Source organism: Schistocerca americana, chromosome 4, assembly GCF_021461395.2.
Source record: "Schistocerca americana isolate TAMUIC-IGC-003095 chromosome 4, iqSchAmer2.1, whole genome shotgun sequence".
In the NCBI taxonomy this organism is placed as follows: domain Eukaryota; kingdom Metazoa; phylum Arthropoda; class Insecta; order Orthoptera; family Acrididae; genus Schistocerca; species Schistocerca americana.
In genome coordinates, this window is record NC_060122.1 from 65,308,035 (window position 1) to 65,328,986 (window position 20,952).

A 20,952-nucleotide genomic window follows, 5' to 3' on the forward strand; every position below is an offset into this window, starting at 1 on the left:
CCGACCACTGGCGACAACATCGATGTACTGTGGAGACCTCACGCCCCACATGTTGAGCAATTCGGCGGTACGTCCACCCGGCCTTCCTGCATGCCCACTATACGCCCTCGCTCAAAGTCCGTCAACTGCACATACGGTTCACGTCCACGCTGTCGCGGCATGCTACCAGTGTTAAAGACTGCGATGGAGCTCCGTATGCCACGGCAAACTGGCTGACACTGACGGCGGCGGTGCACAAATGCTGCGCAGCTAGCGCCATTCGACGGCCAACACCGCGGTTCCTGGTGTGTCCGCTGTGCCGTGCGTGTGATCATTGCTTGTACAGCCCTCTCGCAGTGTCCGGAGCAAGTATGGTGGGTCTGACACACCGGTGTCAATGTGTTCTTTTTTCCATTTCCAGGAGTGTAAATTACAAACTGTGTAAATCTGAAAAAAAAGTAAAACAAAATCTACACGTTATTGTTTATGGTCACTTTTATACGTGGATTTTATTGTGATGTATAATAAAGAAAATTTTGACACTCAAATCATCATTGGTAATCAATAAATTATTAATTGCAAATAAAGGGAGCTATAATTAAGAGACAAGAAAAATACCTCTTTCAACAATTGTTGCCTCTGTAGCTCAGAAGTCAGCATGGCTAAAAGTTGTGTGAGGGCCCCGGCTCCATAGAAGTTCCTCACTGGGGAACTGGGTGTTGTTCTCATCATTATTTCATCACCATCGACACACAAGTCGCGGAAGTGACATCAAACAAAAAGACTTGCAACAGGCAGCCAAACTCCCCACTCCTGGCCAAAATACACCATATGCACATTTCATTTGCTGTGAGCTAAGCAAGCTCATTTTTTATGTTATTGTAGTAAAGTTCAGCAATTCTGTCTTATTTTAATGACAACATAGCTGAATTTGACAATCTGCTTTCATCCATAACTACCCTTAAGATACTTTCTTTTATCATATTTAACTTGCAGAAAATGCATTGACAACATGTTGTCAGTCATTTTCATAAATATCTTGAAGGCTATTTGGCTGTTTGGATAAGCATCTCTTAACCCACACTTTGAGAAAACCTTCAAAATGTTGAAATAGGAGGCTGTGTCAGTGCCCTTAATCAGCTCTTTTGCCTGCAACTTGAGAGCAGATACTTACACTAGCTCCACTGGTACCAGTATCCTTGTAATAGGTGACTTTTTTCAAAATGAGATACAGAACTTTGATTTAAGGTGTTCCCTGGCAGGAAATTAGTCAGATAAAATATTTCGATGTATGAGAGGTCTGTCTCCTATTGCATGTAGTCTTGAAGCACTCTACTTCAAACAGCTTCTCATAACATATTGTGTGTGACTCACATTCAACCACATCTCCAGCTATTCTCTTAACAACAAAACTGCTTTGGATGGATATAGTTACAAACATCTTTGGCTTTGTATTTATGCACACCTGCTTTGCATAGATATTTAATAAAAACCAAACAGCTAAGTCGATGGTGTATCAAGGGTAGCACTCTAACATTGCAGTGATTTGTTCGTGCAGTACACTCCAGTTTTATTACCATATCAGACTACACTTCTATAAGACATAAAAATTTGTAATTAATTTCTCTAAGAATAATAGCAGCTGTTGTTTTTGGTCCATTTATCATTGTTGGTTGTACCACATAACTCCTTGTGTATGGGTGCTAAGTTGTTCTTCTGAAGAACAGCCATCCACTGCTCGGTTTCTGCAATATTTCTTCAAATAAGCCTCTTCTTGTTTTTTCTGATAACTTTTTATGAAATCATCAAAATTTTCTTCTTCTAAACATTTCCCATCCTTAATGTAGACATACCTAATGATTTGTCTCATCTGTTCTGGGTGTGCTGTGTTTGTAGTATAACAAAACATGATAGAGAAGTATTTAGCACTTTTTACCTTGCTCATTATTTCAGAAAAAACCTCATTTCTCAAAATTTCTATTACCTTCTTTTAAATTTTGAGAGAAAACTAGCTTGGAACATACTTTCCTCTTCCTATATCTTCCACTTCTTCAAACAGTTGAAGATTATAGTGACTAATAGGCTCCAAAGTACTCAAAAACACACCACATCTGTTGTCTCCAATGGATTCTGAACTTCCCCTGATAGGTAAGTTGTTCCTGTTGCAGTGGAAGATTACATTCATAGCATCTGCAGAATGGCTAGTTTTGCAAAATGATTTGGCTCTGAATCATTTCCTTCTTCAGACTTGATCACCATCTGTTGGAGCAATCTGACTGTGGCTGCCTCCTTCTGATGCAGTCTTGCTATCTTGTTCTTGTAAAATATTACTATCATGTCGATCTACTTCTAACAGATTTATTTCTTTTTGGTCTTCATTCAGCAGACGGTTTCCAAGTGCAGATAATAGTTTCTTTCTATCTTCATTTTTTGTTTTTTTGCTTTTTCTATATTGACTACCAAAAGGTTTTTTGGGCCCATTTGTGGAGAGAAAAAAATTGGTAATATGAATGACAAAATAAATGTCTGTATATTCAATGCTGACTATATAAATTTGTGAAATTTTGTTTAGTTTTTTGTTTGCAACTTCCTGAACTTAAAACCACTACTCAACAACTTGATTTGTGTTAGATTGTGGGGGGGGGGGGGGGGGGGGGGGGTTGAACAGATAAGAGCTTAACATGTTTTTCTGCTGTTTCAAATACAGTTGACTTCTTTATTGTAAATGCAAATTGGAATTTATTACATCATTAACATATTTTTGCTTGAATGGAAGATGAGTTTGCAAAGGACTTGGATTATCTGCCACCAAAAAATAAATGCCCAGTTGAAATGAGGACATTGAATTGTGTACCTGGGTGGATGCACATAGTCTGACAAGGAGTCGGGCAGGCCAGGATTGAAATATGATGCCAGCACAGGGACCAATTCTGAGAGAGAGAGAGAGAGAGAGAGAGAGAGAGAGAGAGCACAAGTCACAGAATACACTCTGACTCCAGTATTCATACAACAGGGTGCAGGTGCTGTTGCAATGGCTGCTGAGTTGGGGGACTTTGCCTTTGTGTTCGTCACCTTGAAAATGAGCGCTCTGTGGTCAAACGGGATGTGCAGGCAGTTAGTTGTATGCAATGTAGGTGTTGCATGAGCTGTGCGTCATCTATCAAGGACTGTTCATCTGTTAAATTCATTGTAGCATTAACTATAAGTGATGCCATTCACCACTCTGCAATGACGGTAAAGATTTTCTTTCTTTATGTCGGTAACAATTCTGTAACAAAATGTGGGTGTTAGAATTCTGCAAGAAATTTCCTCACCCTAAATTGATACCTTTACATTCTTGCGATCACGATTAATGCTTATGTTCCAAATCGTACACACCTGTGTGTGATACTTCTCCGCAATGGAGGGAAGTAAATAGACTTACTTGGATACAGACTTTTGCTTCCACTTCTCATAGTCTTGCCTGTCAGCACTTGAGCTCTCATCTCCTTATCATCTGTAAATTTAACATTAATAGCATGTTGTTGTGCCTGTCCACAAGGAGATCCTTGTTAGCACAGCAAGGTAACAATTCACATGGCTTTCATCGGGAAAGTGGCTGTGCCCCACAGATTGCTTTGTCGAGAAATACTAAAATTAATAAAATCTTCATGGGTTTCTCGCCGCATAAGGTTGCAGTGAGAGCGAGATGTTATGGAAAGGCTATCCTCTGTTTCCGTCTCCTGGTGAAGAAACAACCATGTCACAGGTAATGTTAATCGGGTAACCTATGTTAGTGCAAATAGGATTACAGCTTGACCAAGTGAAGTTTGTACCTGGAGGCTGTACTGTGTCATGTTGTGCTGCTGTGTGAGGGAGAAAGAGCTAGTTGAGAACTTGGTGCAAAGGGGAAAATAGCTAGGACAGGCAGTATTCTTCTCCTTTGCAGAGAAAGAATACAGATGTGTTAAAAAAGGGCATCTAAGTAATATAGAAAATGATTTATTGTTGAGGAAGAGTCGGCATATATATAGTAAGACTAAAGTTAAATCTTTCAATTATTGTTGTTTCACATTCAAGTAATTCAAAGCACTCAAACTTGATGCTCAAAATGGCTTCTGCAAAGGCAGTGTGTGCACAGGCTGTTTATTCAGTATTGGCAAAGTTAATAGAAAAACAGAGAATACCATTTACCAAATACATAGGTTTTATTGATTATATTAAAAAAAAAGAAAACAGTCAAGAGAGTAAACAGTAAGCTTACTTAAAGTCTTACTGATGAAGAGCCTGCCACATCTAATAAGAGTAATAGAAAGGTTCTGACAATACCACCACTAGCAAAGTAGGTTAGAAATCAGATTAATAATGTTGCTCATGCAACATATGGTCACTTTATTGGGCAACAACAAAGTTATTGAATGTGGATGGTATCGTCAGAATGGAAATAATGAAGTCACTGTAAAAAAGTCATTAATTTAGGCACTTATCTTGAATGGATTCCCACGTAGATTTTGTCGAAGTTGTTACAGCTCATCTTGTTGATTCTAGGGTGATTCCACTTTGACTGCTAGAAGTTCCAGATCTGTATTTTAGGAATATTTGAAGACCTAACAAATGTGTTTTTCACGAAATTCTTAATGATCAAACAGTCCTAGATCAGAATAATGGTGTGGTAGAAATAATTTTTGACTTGGTGTTCACGATCCACATTTTTATTAAACTTCTTGTAAATTCACATATACTTCTTCTTAATTTTCACATCATCAAGAAAACAGTTTTGTATCAATCTTCATATATTTAATTTCCACTTTAACCAAACACAAGACTTGACCGTTTTTACAAAGCGAAACGACGACTTAACTTCTGCAAAGTGAAACAAAGACTGCTCTATGCGCATTCGCACCACAACGGTTACAAGTAAGTCAAATATTATGACAGTCTCACAGAAATGAATACACACAAGAACCATATCATTGTAATATATCGATACATGGGAGTACCTATACATTAATAAAACCAAATGTGAATATTATCACAAAATGTGTCTGTTACTTCGCAGAAAAGTAGTACGATATTACTGGTATCGAGAACTGGGGTTGGAGTGCCGTAATGGTCACGTATATAAAGAACCATTACAAGGTGTAGAGAAAACAAATACATAACAGAATTCTAGATGAGGTAACCCACAGCTTTAAAAAAACAAAAATATTAAAAAAAAAATTAAAAAAATAAAAATAAAGAAAAACAAAAAAAACACAAAAAATAAAGTTGTTATATTAACTTAAGTATGTTGTTAAATTAACCTAATTATGTCATGTATTGGAAAATTCGACTCGTTCCACATCATTACGAAATATCGTATTCATGATCCATGGAACTAGAATTAATCTAATCTAATCTAATCTAGACAAGGGGGTCCACTTGTCATTTGCACTGTTTCGTTTCTACTCTGATGTCATTAATCAATGACAGAAGAAAATACCTACATATTTTCAAATTAACATCATTCTAAACACAAGGATCTTCCCAGTTGATAGCAATTTTAGCAGACTCAGATGATGATCTCCGTAAAAGTTGCACGTACTAATGAAAATAGCACAGGAATATCATTTGAACATCTCTACAACAAAGACAAAAGTGATGGCATTCAGAGGAAGTTAGCCACTTCGGGCCAGTATATTTCTCAATGATAAAACAGAGTAGGTCAAAAAGTTCTTACACCTGAGCAGCGACATTACTTGTGCATCACGTCAAAAAAGTTTCAGGTTTTGTGTGGAATAATCAAGTGAAATTTTTGGAATAGCAGATGGGAGACACTTCCAAAGTCAAAAAAAGTAATGGCAGTGGCAAAATTATCCTGTAGAAATGAATACTGGACACCAGTGCAACGAGATGTCAGACGAATAAAAAGTGCAGAAAAGATATACCTTAGAAATGTGATGGGCTGTAGCTTACTGTACAAGAGCGAAAAAGTAGATGAAAACTGAAGACATTTAACATCAGTAAACAAATAATAAAATGCAGAAGGAAAGAGAAATCAGTCTCAATAGGGAACAGTGTTTTGTTGTCAAATTTCATTGTCAAATTTCAAGGTTGTTCCTCCTTCCCTCACAAGACACAACACAATCTTACCACAGACTACTGCTGTGCAAATGCAGTTTCTGAGTGATAAACTTGCTGCATAATCTTTTTGTGTGTATGTTATGTAGTGGGAATTAATCTTACCTGCTTTACTGAAATTCTAATCATTTTAATATATACACATGAAGTACACTTCATGCCAATTTGATGTTCATAGCATACTGCCTTCATGCTGTTGCAGTTTTAATGGCCAGTAGTGTAGATATTCTGTGGCATACTGAAGTGGGTCATGTAAATTTAATCCTCTGTCGCCATCTTCAGTAGTGTCAGTGATTTGGTTCTAATAAGTAAAGTGACACAGTAATCTCCAACTATAATTCCTTCTACAATTTATTACCTTGTTGCCTTTCATAATGAAAAACATTGATGCTGCACTCTTCTGTACTATTGCTGACCTTGTTATTAAATATAACGTTTGACTACTGTGTATTGAATTTAGCTTAAAAATGGAGGAGACTGTCATACAATTTCTTCTTTTCTTCTTTCAGATGTACCTGCACGAACACCAAAAACCAATGGTAACACCAGCAGTGGCACAGATGCTATCCACTATGCTGTACTATAAAAGGTTCTTCCCATATTATGTCTCCAACATCTTAGCGGGACTGGATGCAGATGGACGTGGTTGTGTATTCAGTTACGACCCTATTGGTCATTGTGAAAGATCTAATTATCGTGCTGGTGGATCGGCTGGTGCTCTTCTGCAACCTCTGTTGGACAACCAGGTCTGTTAACCTTTTCCCAAATTTGTATATGCAACTAGCAAACTGCCCTAACTTTGTATGGGTAGCACTAAGTTTCTATGACTGGGCAACTTGTCTGGCATAGTAGTAATTTTGTTTGAACCAATGCATAGAGTTATGATTTAAATTCGGAGAACAGCTCTTTCATAAGTTTGTGCGTGGTGCTCACAGGATCCCGAGCTATTGTGACCCTTCCTTCCCATTCCCTTCCCTTCCCTTCCCTTCCCCTGCCTCTGTCCCCTCCTTCCCCTCTCTATGCCCTTGCTTAGTTGCCCGAGCTATCCTCCGAGTTTCTGGTATTAGTTCTAGTTCCCATCCCCCCCCCCAAGCATTATTGGTCCCTTAGTGGGGTTTGATTTCGGGGCGAACAACGTACTCAGGATCTTCAACATGTGGCCTTACTATCTCTTCCATCTATTCCTTGACACCATTGTCCTTTAACATTAGACAGCCAGCACAGTATCCAGTCCATGTGGTGCTGTTGTTACGTACCCTTTCAGCCGAGCCCCCTGACAACACAGAAATTACACTTCTGGTACCTGAGCTGATACCTCCCCATATATGCTTAGGAGTGGGTGCTTGTCATTCTGGAGCATCGGAACTCCCAAAAATGGCCATTAAAAGTGCCAGTCGAGCCTTGCTATGGCTGGGTGGTACCCACGGGGAGCACCCCTGATCTGAGTGGTGGTATCAGAATGGGTGCCTTTGCGAATGAAGTGCATTAGGCTCAGTCTGACCATTCTTCTGTGGCTGTCTCTTCAGTTGGCAATCAATCTTTAATGCTGTTTCTTATAACCCTGCGGCCCTTCTCTGGCTACACACTGGGAGGAGGGCCAGGCGACGGCTCAAAGTGAAACCCATTCCATGCTACCTGGTCTGCACGTGGACTAACAGGGACACTTTCACAGCCACCAACCGATTATTTTTTGTAGAAACCATGGGAGACCAGTTTGGCGAAGTGGACTCGCAGCGTAAGATGTGGTCAGGTTTGCTGTTGATCAGAACCTCTTCTGCTGCCCAATCTGCGGCCCTTCGTGCCTTTGACCATCTTGGCCACATCCCTGTGTCCATTACTCCTGACCAGTCTTCAGATATGGCTCAGGGAGTCAGTCTGGAATAGTGAGGTGTTCATTTTGTTCAGCATGTTCAGAAAGGCCTTAAGGATAATCTAATTGATACTAACACCTTTATTCTGCCATTTGACTAGGATAGGGATACTTTCTCAGAGAAGGTCAGTGTGGTGTGAAGCCGTACTTTCCACCATCGATGAGGTGTTTTCACATTTTGGGCGCATGTCTTATCACTGTACAGAGGACTCTCTATGCGGTGAATGTGGATACCCACTCCATGGCCATCACTCGCCACACGTGCTGGATTATCATAAAACCCCAAACCCTTGGTCTGGTTTATTTTTGAAATCTTTATAATCTGGACTCAAGGTCAGAACACCTTATCCTCATTCCTCCACAATCTCAGCACCTTCTTTCCCACCCCCCTTCATCTTGTCCTCCTCCACCTTGTCGTGCCACCTTCCTAGATGTCGATCTCCTCCTCTCAGATGGCTCCACCCACACCTTGGTCCACATCGGATACAGTAATCACCAACAGTATCTGCACTTTCACACCCACCATCCCTTCCACACCAAAAAATCCCCCCCCCCCTCCCTCCTACATACAGCCTTGCCACCAGTGGTAGGCAAATCTGCAGTGATGAGAACTCCCTCGCCCAGTGTGCTGAAGGCTTCACAAAGGCCTTCACAGACAGGCAATACCTTTAATAGCTAATACAGAAACAGGTCTCTCGTGCCAAAGACCCACACACACCTGATCCTCACATCCATCGCAAGAACCAGCAACAAAGAAGTGCTCACATGTCACCCAATACCACCCAGGACTGAAACAAAGAACCACGTCCTTTGTCAGGGCCTTGATTATCTATCATCATGCCCTGAAATGAGGGACATCCTACCCAAGGTACTTCCATCCCATCCCAAAGTGGCATTCTACTGCCCACCCAACCTCCAAAACATAAAAGTCCATCCGTATGCCACACCTACCCCCAATCCCCTGCCACAGGGATAATACCCTTATGGACGGCCCAGATGCAAGACCTGTCCAATCCACTCACCCAGCCCCACCTACTTCAGTCCCGTCACAGACTTATCCTATCCCATCAGAGGCTGGCGCCCACCAGCTGTCAACTAGAATGAATGGTCAACACCAAACTGTTGTCAAAAACAAGGCAGACCATCCAGTGGCACAATATGCAGCAGAGTACAACATGTGAGATTTTAGTGGCTGCTTCACAACCTGGATTTCCTTGCTTGCATGATAGTTACACAGCTCAGCTGGCTGATTCGTCTCTATCTACATAGGCATGATGCAAACCACTGTGAAGTGCAAGGCAGAACGTACACCTCATTGCCCCAATTAAAGGGTTTCTTCCTGTTCCATTTGCATATGAAGTGAAGTGTGGGAAGAATGATTCTTTAGTTAATCTAATCTTGATCCCTAATTGAGCAATGACTAGGGGGTTGTAGCATATTTCAGAAGTCACCATTTGAAGCTAGTTCTTGATACTTCGGAAGTAGGCTTTCTCGGAATAATTTGTCTATCTTCAAAAGTCCACCAGTTCAGTTTCTTCAGCATCTCTCTCGCTCCCATGTGCCAAACAAACCTGTGACCATTTGTGCTGCCCTTCTCTGTATAGTCAGTGTCCCCTGTTAGTGCTATTTGGTATGGGTTCCACACACTTAATCAGTATTCCAGAATGGGTTGCACAAGTGGTTGCTTACAAATATCATTTGTAGACTGCATTTTCACAGTATTCTACTAATAAACAGAGGTCTACTAGCTGCTTTACCCACAACAGCCTATGTGATCATTCCATTTAATGTCCCTAAAAAGTGTTACACACAGTTATTTGTAGGAATTAGCTGATTCCAGCTGTGAGTCATTGATATTATAGTAATAGGATGCTACTTTTTTTGTGAAGTGCACAGTTTTACATTTCTAAACGTTTAAAGCAAATTACCAATCTTTACACCACTTTTAAATCATACCAAGATCCGATATTATGCAGTTTCTTCCAGGCAGTACTTCACTATAGGGAACTGTCGCCTGCAAAATGTTTGACATTACTGTCAATATTGTATGCAAGATCATTAATGTTAGACATGAACAGCAGTGGTACCAAAACACTTCCCTGGGGCACACACGAAGTTGCTTTTGCGTCTGACTGCGGCTCTCCATCCAAGATAAAATGCTGCATCCTCCCTACCAAAAAATCCTCATTCCAGTCACAAATTTTGCTCAATACCCCATACGGTTGTACTTTTGACAATAGGTGTAGATGTACTGAGTCAAATGCTTGTTGGAAATTGAGAAATACTACATCTACGTGACTGCCTTTATCCAGAGCTTTTGTTATATCATATGAGAAAAGTGTGAGATGGATATCGCATGATTGATGCAGGACTCATGATGATGCAGGTCATTTTGTTAGACACACCTCATTATGTTTGAGCTCAGAATATGTTCTAAGATTCTACAACACATCGATGTCACGAATATTGGACTTTGCTGCGGCTGGGTGGCGCCCTTGGGGAGGGCCCCTAGTCGGAGTGGGTGACATCAGGGTGGATGACACACGATGAAGCATAGTCCATCATCTCTTGCTGGTGGTGATACACCAGCAGTCTCTAAGTGATCATGAGCTCAATTCATCGTACAGACGTACAACCCCAATTCGTTCCCCTCCCTGGCCACACCATGGAAAGAACGTCAGACAGGATGGCAGCGGATCTTGTTTGCCCTGGTACCTTGTATGTTAGAGAGCTGATTGGGAATCTTCCATGATGAAGCCTCAAGTTTTTTGTTGATTATTTAGAGGACAAGTTCAAGGAGGTGGAGGGCTTGTCCAAAATGAGATCTGGGTCAGTCTTGATCAAAACTGCATCCTCTGCCCAGTCACGGGAGTTAATCGCTTGTGACAAGCTGGGAGACATTTCTGTAACCATCACGCCCCATAAGAGTGTAAATATGGTCCAGGGTATCATATTTCACAGAGACCACCTTTTGCAGTCCGATGATGAGCTCTGCGCCAATTTAGAGCGGGAGATGTACATTTCGTCCGGCATGTCGACCGGGGTCCGAAGGATAATCAGGTTGCCACCGGTGCCTTCATGTTAGCCTTTGAGGGTGATACATTTCCCAAGAAGGTCAAGATGATGGTCTACCTCTGTGATTTAAAGCCCTATATCCCTTCCCCGATGCGGTGCTTCAAGTGCTGGAAGTTCGGCCATATGTCTTCCTGCTATACTTCCAGCATCACATGCCAAGATTGCGGACGCCCATCACATCCCAATACTCAACGTGCCCCACCTCCCATCTGTGTCAACTGCAGAGAGCACCATTCACCTTTCTCGCCTAACTGCAGGATTCTCCAGAAAGAAAGGAAAATCATGGAGTAAAAGACCCTGGACAGACTGACCTACACTGAGGCTAGGAGAAAATTTGAACCCCTGCATCCTGTGCATACGACATCGTCTTACGCAGACACTACAACAGTTCTGGCACCAGCAGCTCCGCCAACCCAGATCACCTCTCAGAGCCGGAAGACCACGCCTGCCCCCTTGATGATGGGGGGCATTTCCCTCCCTGTTGCTCCTGCACCAACTACTTCTGGAGCAACACCCCCCCCCCCCCCACCCCCACCCCAAACCATCCGGGACACCCGTCCCCACTTTTAAGCCAGAGAAGCATAAGTTGTCTTCGGCTTCTCTTGCTAGGAACGGGTTCCTTGGGTCACTCCCTTCTCAGGTTTCTTCTAGTGGGAAAGACGACACCTGCCAGTGGCTGAAGAGCCCAAAAGCAGCTGGTCATAGGGCTTTGCACTCATCCTCAGTCCCGGAGACTGAGCTAGTGAAGTTCTCTCAGCCAGGGAAGGCCAAGGAGCAGCGAGAGAAATTCAAAAAGAAAACCCCTAAGACCAAGGAAATTGCAGTGGCACCCATACCACCGCTACCTACAAGCTCTGCGGCTGAGGATGGGGTGGAGATTTTGGTGTCCACTCAGGACCTAGATCTCGCCAGACCCTTGGACACAATGGATATAGACTGCTCAGGCAATAAATCGGTGGCAGCAGGTGTTGGAGGCATAAACTGCCTCATTGAATGTTCCATGCCTGTGCTGTCTCACAGTGTCATCCTCCAGCGGAATTGTGGCGGTTTTTTCCACCACCCGGCTGAGCTACAGCAATTGGTGCCTCCCAAGGTTCCGTCCATATCCAGGAGAATGGAGTCCTGTAGGGCTTTGTATTGAGTGTGTCTCTATTTTTAGTGGCCATTAATGGTCTAGCAGCAGCTGTCGGGCCCTCAGTCTCATCTTCTCTGTATGCGGATGACTTCTGCATTTCGTACTGCTGCTCCAGTACTGGTGTTGCTGAGAGTCGCCTACAGGGAGCCATCAAGTGGGTTGTCACCCACAGCTTCCAGTTTTCAGCCGCAAAGTCGTGTCTCTTGCACTTCTGCCAGCGTCGCACTGTTCATCCGGATCTAGAACTTTACCTTCATGATGATCCACTCACTGTAGTAGAGACATATTAATTCCCAGGATTGGTTTTCGATGCTCGATTGACTTGGCTTCCTCATCTTCATCAGCTTAAGCAAAAGTGCTGGCAGCACCTCAATACCCTCTGTTGCCTGAGCAACACCAGTTGGGGTGCAGATCGCTCTATGCTGCTGCGGCTCTACAGAGCCCTTGTCCAATCCCAAATCGACTATGGGAGTGTGGTTTATGGTTCGGCAGTTTACTCGACCCTGTGCACCACTGCGGGTTTCGACTGGTGACAGGAGCTTTTGGGAAGAGTCCGGTGACCAGTGTACTGGTGGAGGGTGGAGTCCCTCCATTGCAGATCAGACGTGCACAACTGCTCGCCAGTTACGTTGCACACATTAGTAGCTCTCCTGAACACCCTAATTGCCATCATCTTTTCCCAACCATGGCGATTCACCTCCAACATAGGCAGCCCAGGCTAGGGCTAACAATTGCGGTTCGCGTGCGATCACTTCTGTCTGAACTGGAGTCCTTGCCTGTTGCACCTCTCCTCGAGGTCCATTCACGTACACCTCCGTGGTGTAGCTGTAGGCCGAAGCTTCACCTGGACCTTCCACATGGCCATAAAAACTCCGTTAACTCTTCGGCTTTCTGCTCTCACTTCCTCTCAATTCTTGAAGCGTCCTGGGGCTCTGAAGTGGTTTACACCGACAGCTCGATGGCTGACGGTAATGTTGGCTTCGCCTTTGTCCACAGAGGCCATATTGAACAGCATTCCTTGCCCAATGACTGCAGTGTACTCATTGCAGAGCTGGTAGCCATATCTCGTGCACTTCAGTATATCCATTCATGTCCCGAGGAATTGTTTCTTCTGTTTACTAACTCTTTGCGCAGCCTACAAGCTATCAACCAGTGCTACCCTCACCATCCTCTGGTAGTGTCCATCCAGGAGTCCATCTATGCCCTGGAACGGTCCCGTCATTCAGTGGTATTTGTGTGGACCACAGGACACGTCAGCACCCCTGGCAACGTACTTGCCGGCAGGCTGCACAGAAACTGCTTTTGGAGATGGGCATATCTGAACCTGACCTGTGTTCTGACTTACACTGCAGGGTTTTTAGGCTTTGGGAGACAGAATGGCATAACAGTATGCACAACAAACTGTGTGTCACTAAGGAGACTACGAATGTGTGGAAGTCTTCCATGCGGGTCTCTCGCAGGGAATCAGTTGTCGTCTGCTGGCTCCGCATTGGCCATGCTAGGGGGACCCACGGTTACCTCTTGCACCGTGAAGACCCGCCTCAGTGTTGGTGCGGTGCCCTGTTGATAGTGGCCCATATTCTGGTCCACTGTCCCACTTTGACTGTCCAGCGATGAAATCTTGGTTCACTGGACTCGTTGCCACTCATTTTATCTGACAACACCTCATTGGCTGATTTAGTTTTATGCTTTATTCATGAGGGTGAATCTGCTTGCTTGTTTTACTCTTCTGTTTCTTGTGTCTCTCTGTTGTTTTCTTGTCCTCTTTGGTTCCTTTTACTGTTCGTTGCCTTTACTTCGTTCTTATGGTTTTTCCTTTCTTTCCGTTTTGTGTTACGTCTCATCTGTCTTATTCTCACTCTTGTGGCATTGTTTTATTAGGAATAAGGGACCGATGACCTTGTAGTTTGGTCCCTTCCCTTCCTTTCGAACCTACCTACCTACCTACCTACCTCTGCCCCAGGACCAGACAAAGTTCACATTCAGATGTTGCAGCACCTTTCTCTTGCGGGCAAGCACTTCCTGCTTCATACGTATTATCGCATCTTAGCAGAGGGCACGTGTCCCAGATGCTGGCATGAAGCCACTGTCGTGCCCATACTTAAGGCCAGTAAGGACAAACACCTTACTTCTAGCAACCGCACGATTTCTCTCACCCGCTGTGTTCGCAATGTGATGGAACGTCTGATTCTTGCTAGGCTGGTATGGTGTCTCGTGTCTCGCAGTTTACTAACTGATACAGAGTGGATTTCAAGTGCACCATTCTGCAGTTGACCATCTTGTCACTTTATCTACCCATGTCATGAATGGTTTTGTGCGGAAATCCCAGACTATGGCAGTGTTTTTCGATTTGGAGAAATCCTATGATAGCTGCTGGGGGTCTGACATCTGTCGTACTCTCTACATGTGTGGCTTCCATGGCCGCCTGCCCCGTTTCCTTCAGGAATTTTTAAAAGATTGAGTTTGCAAGGTTTGTATGGATTCTGCCTTGTCAGAAGCTTTATTCAGGAAAACAGTGTGCCACAGGATTCTGTCCTGAGTGTTGTCCTCTTTGCTATCACCATTAACCCTATAATGCTCTGTCTCCCACCGGGCATCTCCTGCTCCTTCTTTGTTGACAATTTTGCCATCTATTGTAGTTCTTCATGCACCTGTCTCACTGAGTGGCGTCTTCAGTGTTGTCTCGATTGTCTTCACTCATGGAGCATTGACAATGGCTTTTGTTTTTCCACTGACAAAACTGTGTGTATGAATTTCTGACAACGCAATGGTTTCTTGCATCTTCTTTACATCCTGGGCATGTTGCTCTTCCATTTGCTGAAACTACCCAATTTCTGGGTCTCATGCTCGATAGGAAACTTTCTTGGTCCTTGCACGTGTCTGGCAGCCCTGTGTGCGGTCCCTCAATGTCCTACGTGTCTTCAGTGGTATTTCCTGGGAGCAGATCTCATAACCCTCCTCCGTTTGTACTAGTCCCTTGTCCTTTCGAAACTAGACTATTGGTGTTTTGTTCGCATCTGCACGTCCGTCCCTCTTACGCCCTCTTAATACTATCCACCATTGTGCCATCTGTTTGGCCACTTGTGCTATTTAACTAGCAAGGTTTAAAGTCTGTATGCAGAAGCTGCCAAACTACCGCTTTCCTACTCTTTCTGCTCAGCAGATATGCATGCCATTTGTCTGCTATGCGTGGCTACCCATCCTATGCCTCCTTTTACGATGAATCCTTTGATCGCTGGTATGAGGCTCGTCCCTCTTCTGTTACCTGCTGAAGCTCGCTTTTGGCTCTTGCTCCAACAGCTGAATTTTACACTACCTGCCACTTTCTCGGTAGGTGTGAACCCTTCACCACCTTGGCTTCGAGTGGCGGCCTGTGTTGACCTTGGCCTTCATTCGCTTCCTAAGGACACTACTCCAGCCTCGCTCTATCACGTTCAGTTTAATGACCTTCACACTCATATTCGCTATAGTACTTTCGTGTAAACTGATGGATGGCTCTTGCATTGACCATGGTGTCAGGTGTGCCTTCATCATTGGCACCAACATTTTCCGGTATCAGCTTCTGGAACACTGCTCAGTATTTAGAGCAGAGTCTTTGCCCGTATCATGCCACGCAGTACATCTGGCGACACAGGCTTTTCTATTGCATCATCTTCTCTGCCTCTCTGTGCCTTTCAAAGCCTGTGTGTGCTGTACACCATTCATCCGTTAGTGCAAAAGGTCCAGAAACACTGTCACGTGCTCACTCTTGATGGAACCACTGTGATGTTTATGTGGGCTCCTGGTCACGTCGATCTGACAGGAAATGAGGCAGCTGATGCTGCTGCCAAGGCTGCAGCCCTCATACATCTGCCTGCTAAGTCTTACATTCCATCTGATGATCTCTGTGTTGCCATCTGTCAGCAGGTGGTGTCTCTTTGGCATCAGCACTGGTCCTTCATTCACAGGAACAAGCTCCGGGTTATTAAACCTCTCCCAGCAGCTTGGATGACCTCTCTGTCCACTTGCCATGAGATCTTTTTGGCTAGGTTGCACATCAGTAACCGTCTTTTTAGCCATCACCATTTGTTAAGTGGTGCTGCCCCACCACTTTGTACTCACTGCACTCAACCTTTGACAGTCCACCATTTCCTCACGAAATGTCCTTTTGTTAATCCCCAAGATTCTCCTTTGTGTTTGCCATCTGACTTATCAGCCGTTTTAGCAAACAACGTGTGGGCTGTCAACCGCGTTTTACTTTTTATCTGTCGTAGCAACATGGTGAGGACCAAGATAATGCTTGTCAACTTACAGCTAGTTCCTCAAGACTTCCTATGTCATGTTCTGATGCTTCCATGGCAGACATGCTCCCCGACTGTCTAGAGCATTTGTGGGACAAGCTGAAACGCCAGATCCCACGATGTTACACTCCGTGATCTGGAGGTGGCTGTTAAAGATTTATGGGCTAATCTGCTCAGATCACCTTCAAGCGTCTAATCAACTCGATGCTGGACTGTGTTGCAGTGTGTATTGCAACAGAATCTAGTCCAACACATTATTGATGTTGCACTGTGTTTGTTTACTTCTATTCATCGTATTTGTTTATTGGTCTTGACCTCTTGGTGTGCCCTCCTCCACCGTGAATGTGATGTTATGCGCGCGCGCGCAAAATAATTTTTATCAGTTAGACGACTACTGTAAATATGTACAGCATTATTTGTAATGGCAGTTTGAAAGCTCATGGATATAGAAGTTCTTATTTATGTATACTATAGACACAGAAACATTGTTAGTAAATGAGCAAGGGACAAAAGTGCTTTTTAACAGAACTAGCTCAGCAATTTGGCTCACAGATCATACAGCTCATTTACAAAAATCGGTGCGAGTAATATATAGTCGACAGCTGTTGGTGGAGAGCGGTGCAGTAACAAAGGCATTATGAGGTGAATGTTCCGTGTCATATACCGGCTTGTTTCTAAGCGTAGACTAACCACGATGGGAATCTCATCCATTGTGCTTCACATTGAGAAACATGTCCACTATGAGGATGGCTTTAGTGTGACACAAAAGGGTGTGAGCTCTTTGTTAATGATGTGAAGAATCTAATAGATATTGAAATTAACTTCAAACACAAACTGAAATCATATCTGCTTGACAGTTTTCTGTATTCCATTTAAGAATCTCTGACTGTGTAATAAATATTTGTGTGTGTGTGTGTGTGTGTGTGTGTGTGTGTGTGTGTGTGTGTATCACATAAAGTGTATATCATCGTATACAAAGCAGTATAAAATGGAGCTAGGAGGCAAATTGCAAAATGCACGAGGCTTAATATGTTCCTATAGTTGGGGATCATGAAGGATGGCTTGTTCTGCACACCTGCGTTGCTTATTCTCCAACAGCCAATGAGCACTCTGCTGTGAATGCCGCAGCTAATGTGAGCATTAAGCGTGATTGTAGCAAATTGTTTAGTGAATTTTGATTCCATTTGTTGTGAGCTGCTGCCATCACTGATTGTGATAGTGATAAATTCTGCGTAAGCCAGCGAGAGACATAATTTGCGGGCTTTAACTGACTCATTCCACATTATAACAGGAGACTATAGCTAAGATCCATTGGACATAAAAGTAACTGCCAATTAAGAAATTCAGTGTATCATTGGCAAGGTACCTGAAATGCTGTTTAAACTGGATGGTGTTGAACGAATAAGTATTCTTGTTGTTATTGTTGTTGTTGTGGTCTTCAGTCCTGAGACTGGTTTGATGCAGCTCTCCATGCTACTCTATCCTGTGCAAGCTTCTTCATCTCCCAGTACCAACTGCAACCTACATCCTTCTGAATCTGCTTAGTGTATTGATCTCTTGGTCTCCCTCTACGATTTTTACCCTCCACGCTGCCCTCCAATGCGAAATTTGTGATCCCTTGATGCCTCAAAACATGTCCTACCAACCGATCCCTTCTTCTAGTCAAGTTGTGCCACAAACTTCTCTTCTCCCCAATCCTACTCCATACCTCCTCATTAGTTACGTGATCTACCCACCTTATCTTCAGCATTTTTCTGTAGCACCACATTTCGAAAGCTTCTATTCTCTTCTTGTCCAAACTGGTTATCGTCCATGTTTCACTTCCATACATGGCTACACTCCATACAAATACTTTCAGAAACGACTTCCTGACACTTAAATCTATACTCGATGTTAACAAATTTCTCTTCTTCAGAAACTCTTTCCTTGCCATTGCCAGTCTACATTTTATATCCTCTCTACTTCGACCATCATCAGTTATTTTGCTCCCTAAATAGCAAAACTCCTTTACTACTTTAAGTGTCTCATTTCCTAATCTAATCCCCTCAGCATCACCCGATTTAATTTGACTACATTCCATTATCCTCGTTTTGCTTTTGTTGATGTTCATCTTATATCCTCCTTTCAAGACACTGTCCATTCCGTTCAACTGCTCTTCCAAGTCCTTTGCTGTCTCTGACAGAATTACAATGTCATCGGCGAACCTCAAAAGTTTTTACTACTTCTCCATGAATTTTGATACGTACTCCGAATTTTTCTTTTGTTTCCTTTACTGCTTGCTCAATATACAGATTGAATAACATCGGGGAGAGGCTACAACCCTGTCTCACTCCTTTCCCAACCACTGCTTCCCTTTCATGCCCCTCGACTCTTATAACTGCCATCTGGTTTCTGTACAAATTGTAAATAGCCTTTTGCTCCCTGTATTTTACCCCTACCACCTTCAGAATTTGAAAGAGAGTATTCCAGTTAACGTTGTCAAAAGCTTTCTCTAAGTCTACAAATGCTAGAAACGTAGGTTTGCCTTTTCTTAATCTTTCTTCTAAGATAAGTCGTAAGGTTAGTATTGCCTCACGTGTTCCAACATTTCTACGGAATCCAAACTGATCTTCACTGAGGTCCGCTTCTACCAGTTTTTCCATTCGTCTGTAAAGAATTCGCGTTAGTATTTTGCAGCTGTGACTTATTAAACTGATAGTTCGGTAATTTTCACATCTGTCAATACCTGCTTTCTTTGGGATTGGAATTATTATATTCTTCTTGAAGTCTGTGGGTATTTCGCCTGTCTCATACATCTTGCTCACCAGATGGTAGAGTTTTGTCATGACTGGCTCTCCCAAGGCCATCAGTAGTTCTAATGGAATTTTGTCTACTCCCGGGGCCTTGTTTCGACTTAGGTCTTTCAGTGCTCTGTATTCTTATTATATAGTAAAGTCATTGGGTGCTTGAGAGGCTCATAAAGAAGATTAAATTGTTGCTCGTTTTCAGATTTATTTATTTATTTTTTTTTTTTTTTTCCCTTCTCTCTGAGATCACTAACAAAACACACAGGCAAATAAATGATTACTTTCTCACTGTGCTGCGGCACTGAGAGATTGTAGTTGGCCAGGATGATGTAGCTGTACTTGTGTGTGTGGATATAATTAGTTAAGTTTGAGAAAGTACATTGTCAAATGGCTGAGATACGACCTCACACTTGGTTTAGTGCCTGTCAACCACTCAACATCTGAGCTGTAAGGGGAGTGGCTATTTGTACTCCCATTGGTTGTAATCCAGCTGGAACTTTGTAGTAATTATATGAATAGCCCATGTTATTACACTTAATATGAAACAGCGTGATAAAAATGTAGCTTCTAACCCCAAACATTCTTTTTTCCAGATTGGTTACAAAAACATGGAAAATGTACCCAAAGAACCTGTTCCAGCAGAGAAGGCATTGGCAATAATTAAGGATGGGTTTATTTCTGCTGCTGAGAGAGACATATACACAGGAGACAGCATTCTGATTAATGTAATAACTAAAGATGGTGTTAGTGTTGATAAATTTAAATTGCGCCAAGACTGAGCATTGAGTTTTTTTCATGTATATTTTAATGTTTTAATTGTAACAGCGATAAACTTTGTTATTTCAATGTCTGAAAATTAAAAACTTCAGAAATTAATGTACAGCATGTTTTGAGGCATGATTTAAAGAATGAACAACTCATTTCTTAAGAAAAGATGTAGTGAAAGTACTAATGCTAAAGAATGCCTTTGCTATTTTACCCTGTGTTGATTTTCTTCTCACAAAAAGTTTACAGCAACCAGACAAATGTGCTCCAAGGCACTATTCAGGGATTAATCCAAGGCGTGAAGCTGTATTTCACAGACACATAAATTGCTGAAGTAATTCAGTAATTTACATTGCTTTTCGAATTCTGTATTAAAAATATCTCCTACCTAGCCAAGTTATGGTTCATCAGGTAACACAGTAGAAATGTGTATATGCAACATCTTATTGTAGTCCACATGTGACAATAAGACCGTAGCATTGCCTTGGGGTCATTTTCCATAATTAGTTTGTTTGCCCTCCTGCAGATTTCTCTGTGCTGCTTGTCGTTGTTTACAGTTGTTGGATGTAAGTACTGGCACTTTGTTTACTTCCATTGGGACCAAAGCTGCTATATGCTCTGTGGTGCTGATGTACACTGCTGTTGATGCATTTTTGTTGTAGGTACAAGATTTAGTCGTTCAACAAGGGTCTTCACTGTAATTCAGATGATAATTGGTGAAATTAATTGCTGTATGGCCCCCTACTTCTTGACTTGGCCATTTGTGTGAGCAATTAGTTTTTGCTTTCTGGCAAGAGTGAGTTTTCGGATGCATGGATTCTGCTTGTTACAGTTTTGTATTATCAGCCCATTACCAAGAAACTGCAGTGTGTGTAACCAACATGTAAAGATAAAGATGCTCCTTTGAAGGGCTTTTCAACATTTGTTGGTTGTTGTGAATCGTATCTCGTACAAGTGCCAGGC

At 42.7% G+C, this 20,952-nt stretch overlaps 1 protein-coding gene across 1 annotated transcript in view; it reads left to right on the forward strand.

The window, feature by feature from the left end:
• Positions 1 to 20,104, forward strand: part of LOC124612695 (proteasome subunit beta type-1) — a 47,459-nt gene extending 27,355 nt beyond the window's left edge. Inside the window, exons 3-4 of the mRNA XM_047141038.1 lie at positions 6,588 to 6,824; positions 19,818 to 20,104. Of these exons, the coding sequence (XP_046996994.1) occupies positions 6,588 to 6,824; positions 19,818 to 20,003 (423 nt within the window). The 3' untranslated portion in view covers positions 20,004 to 20,104. The remainder of the gene's footprint in view (positions 1 to 6,587; positions 6,825 to 19,817) is intronic.
• Positions 20,105 to 20,952: the final 848 nt, after the last annotated feature.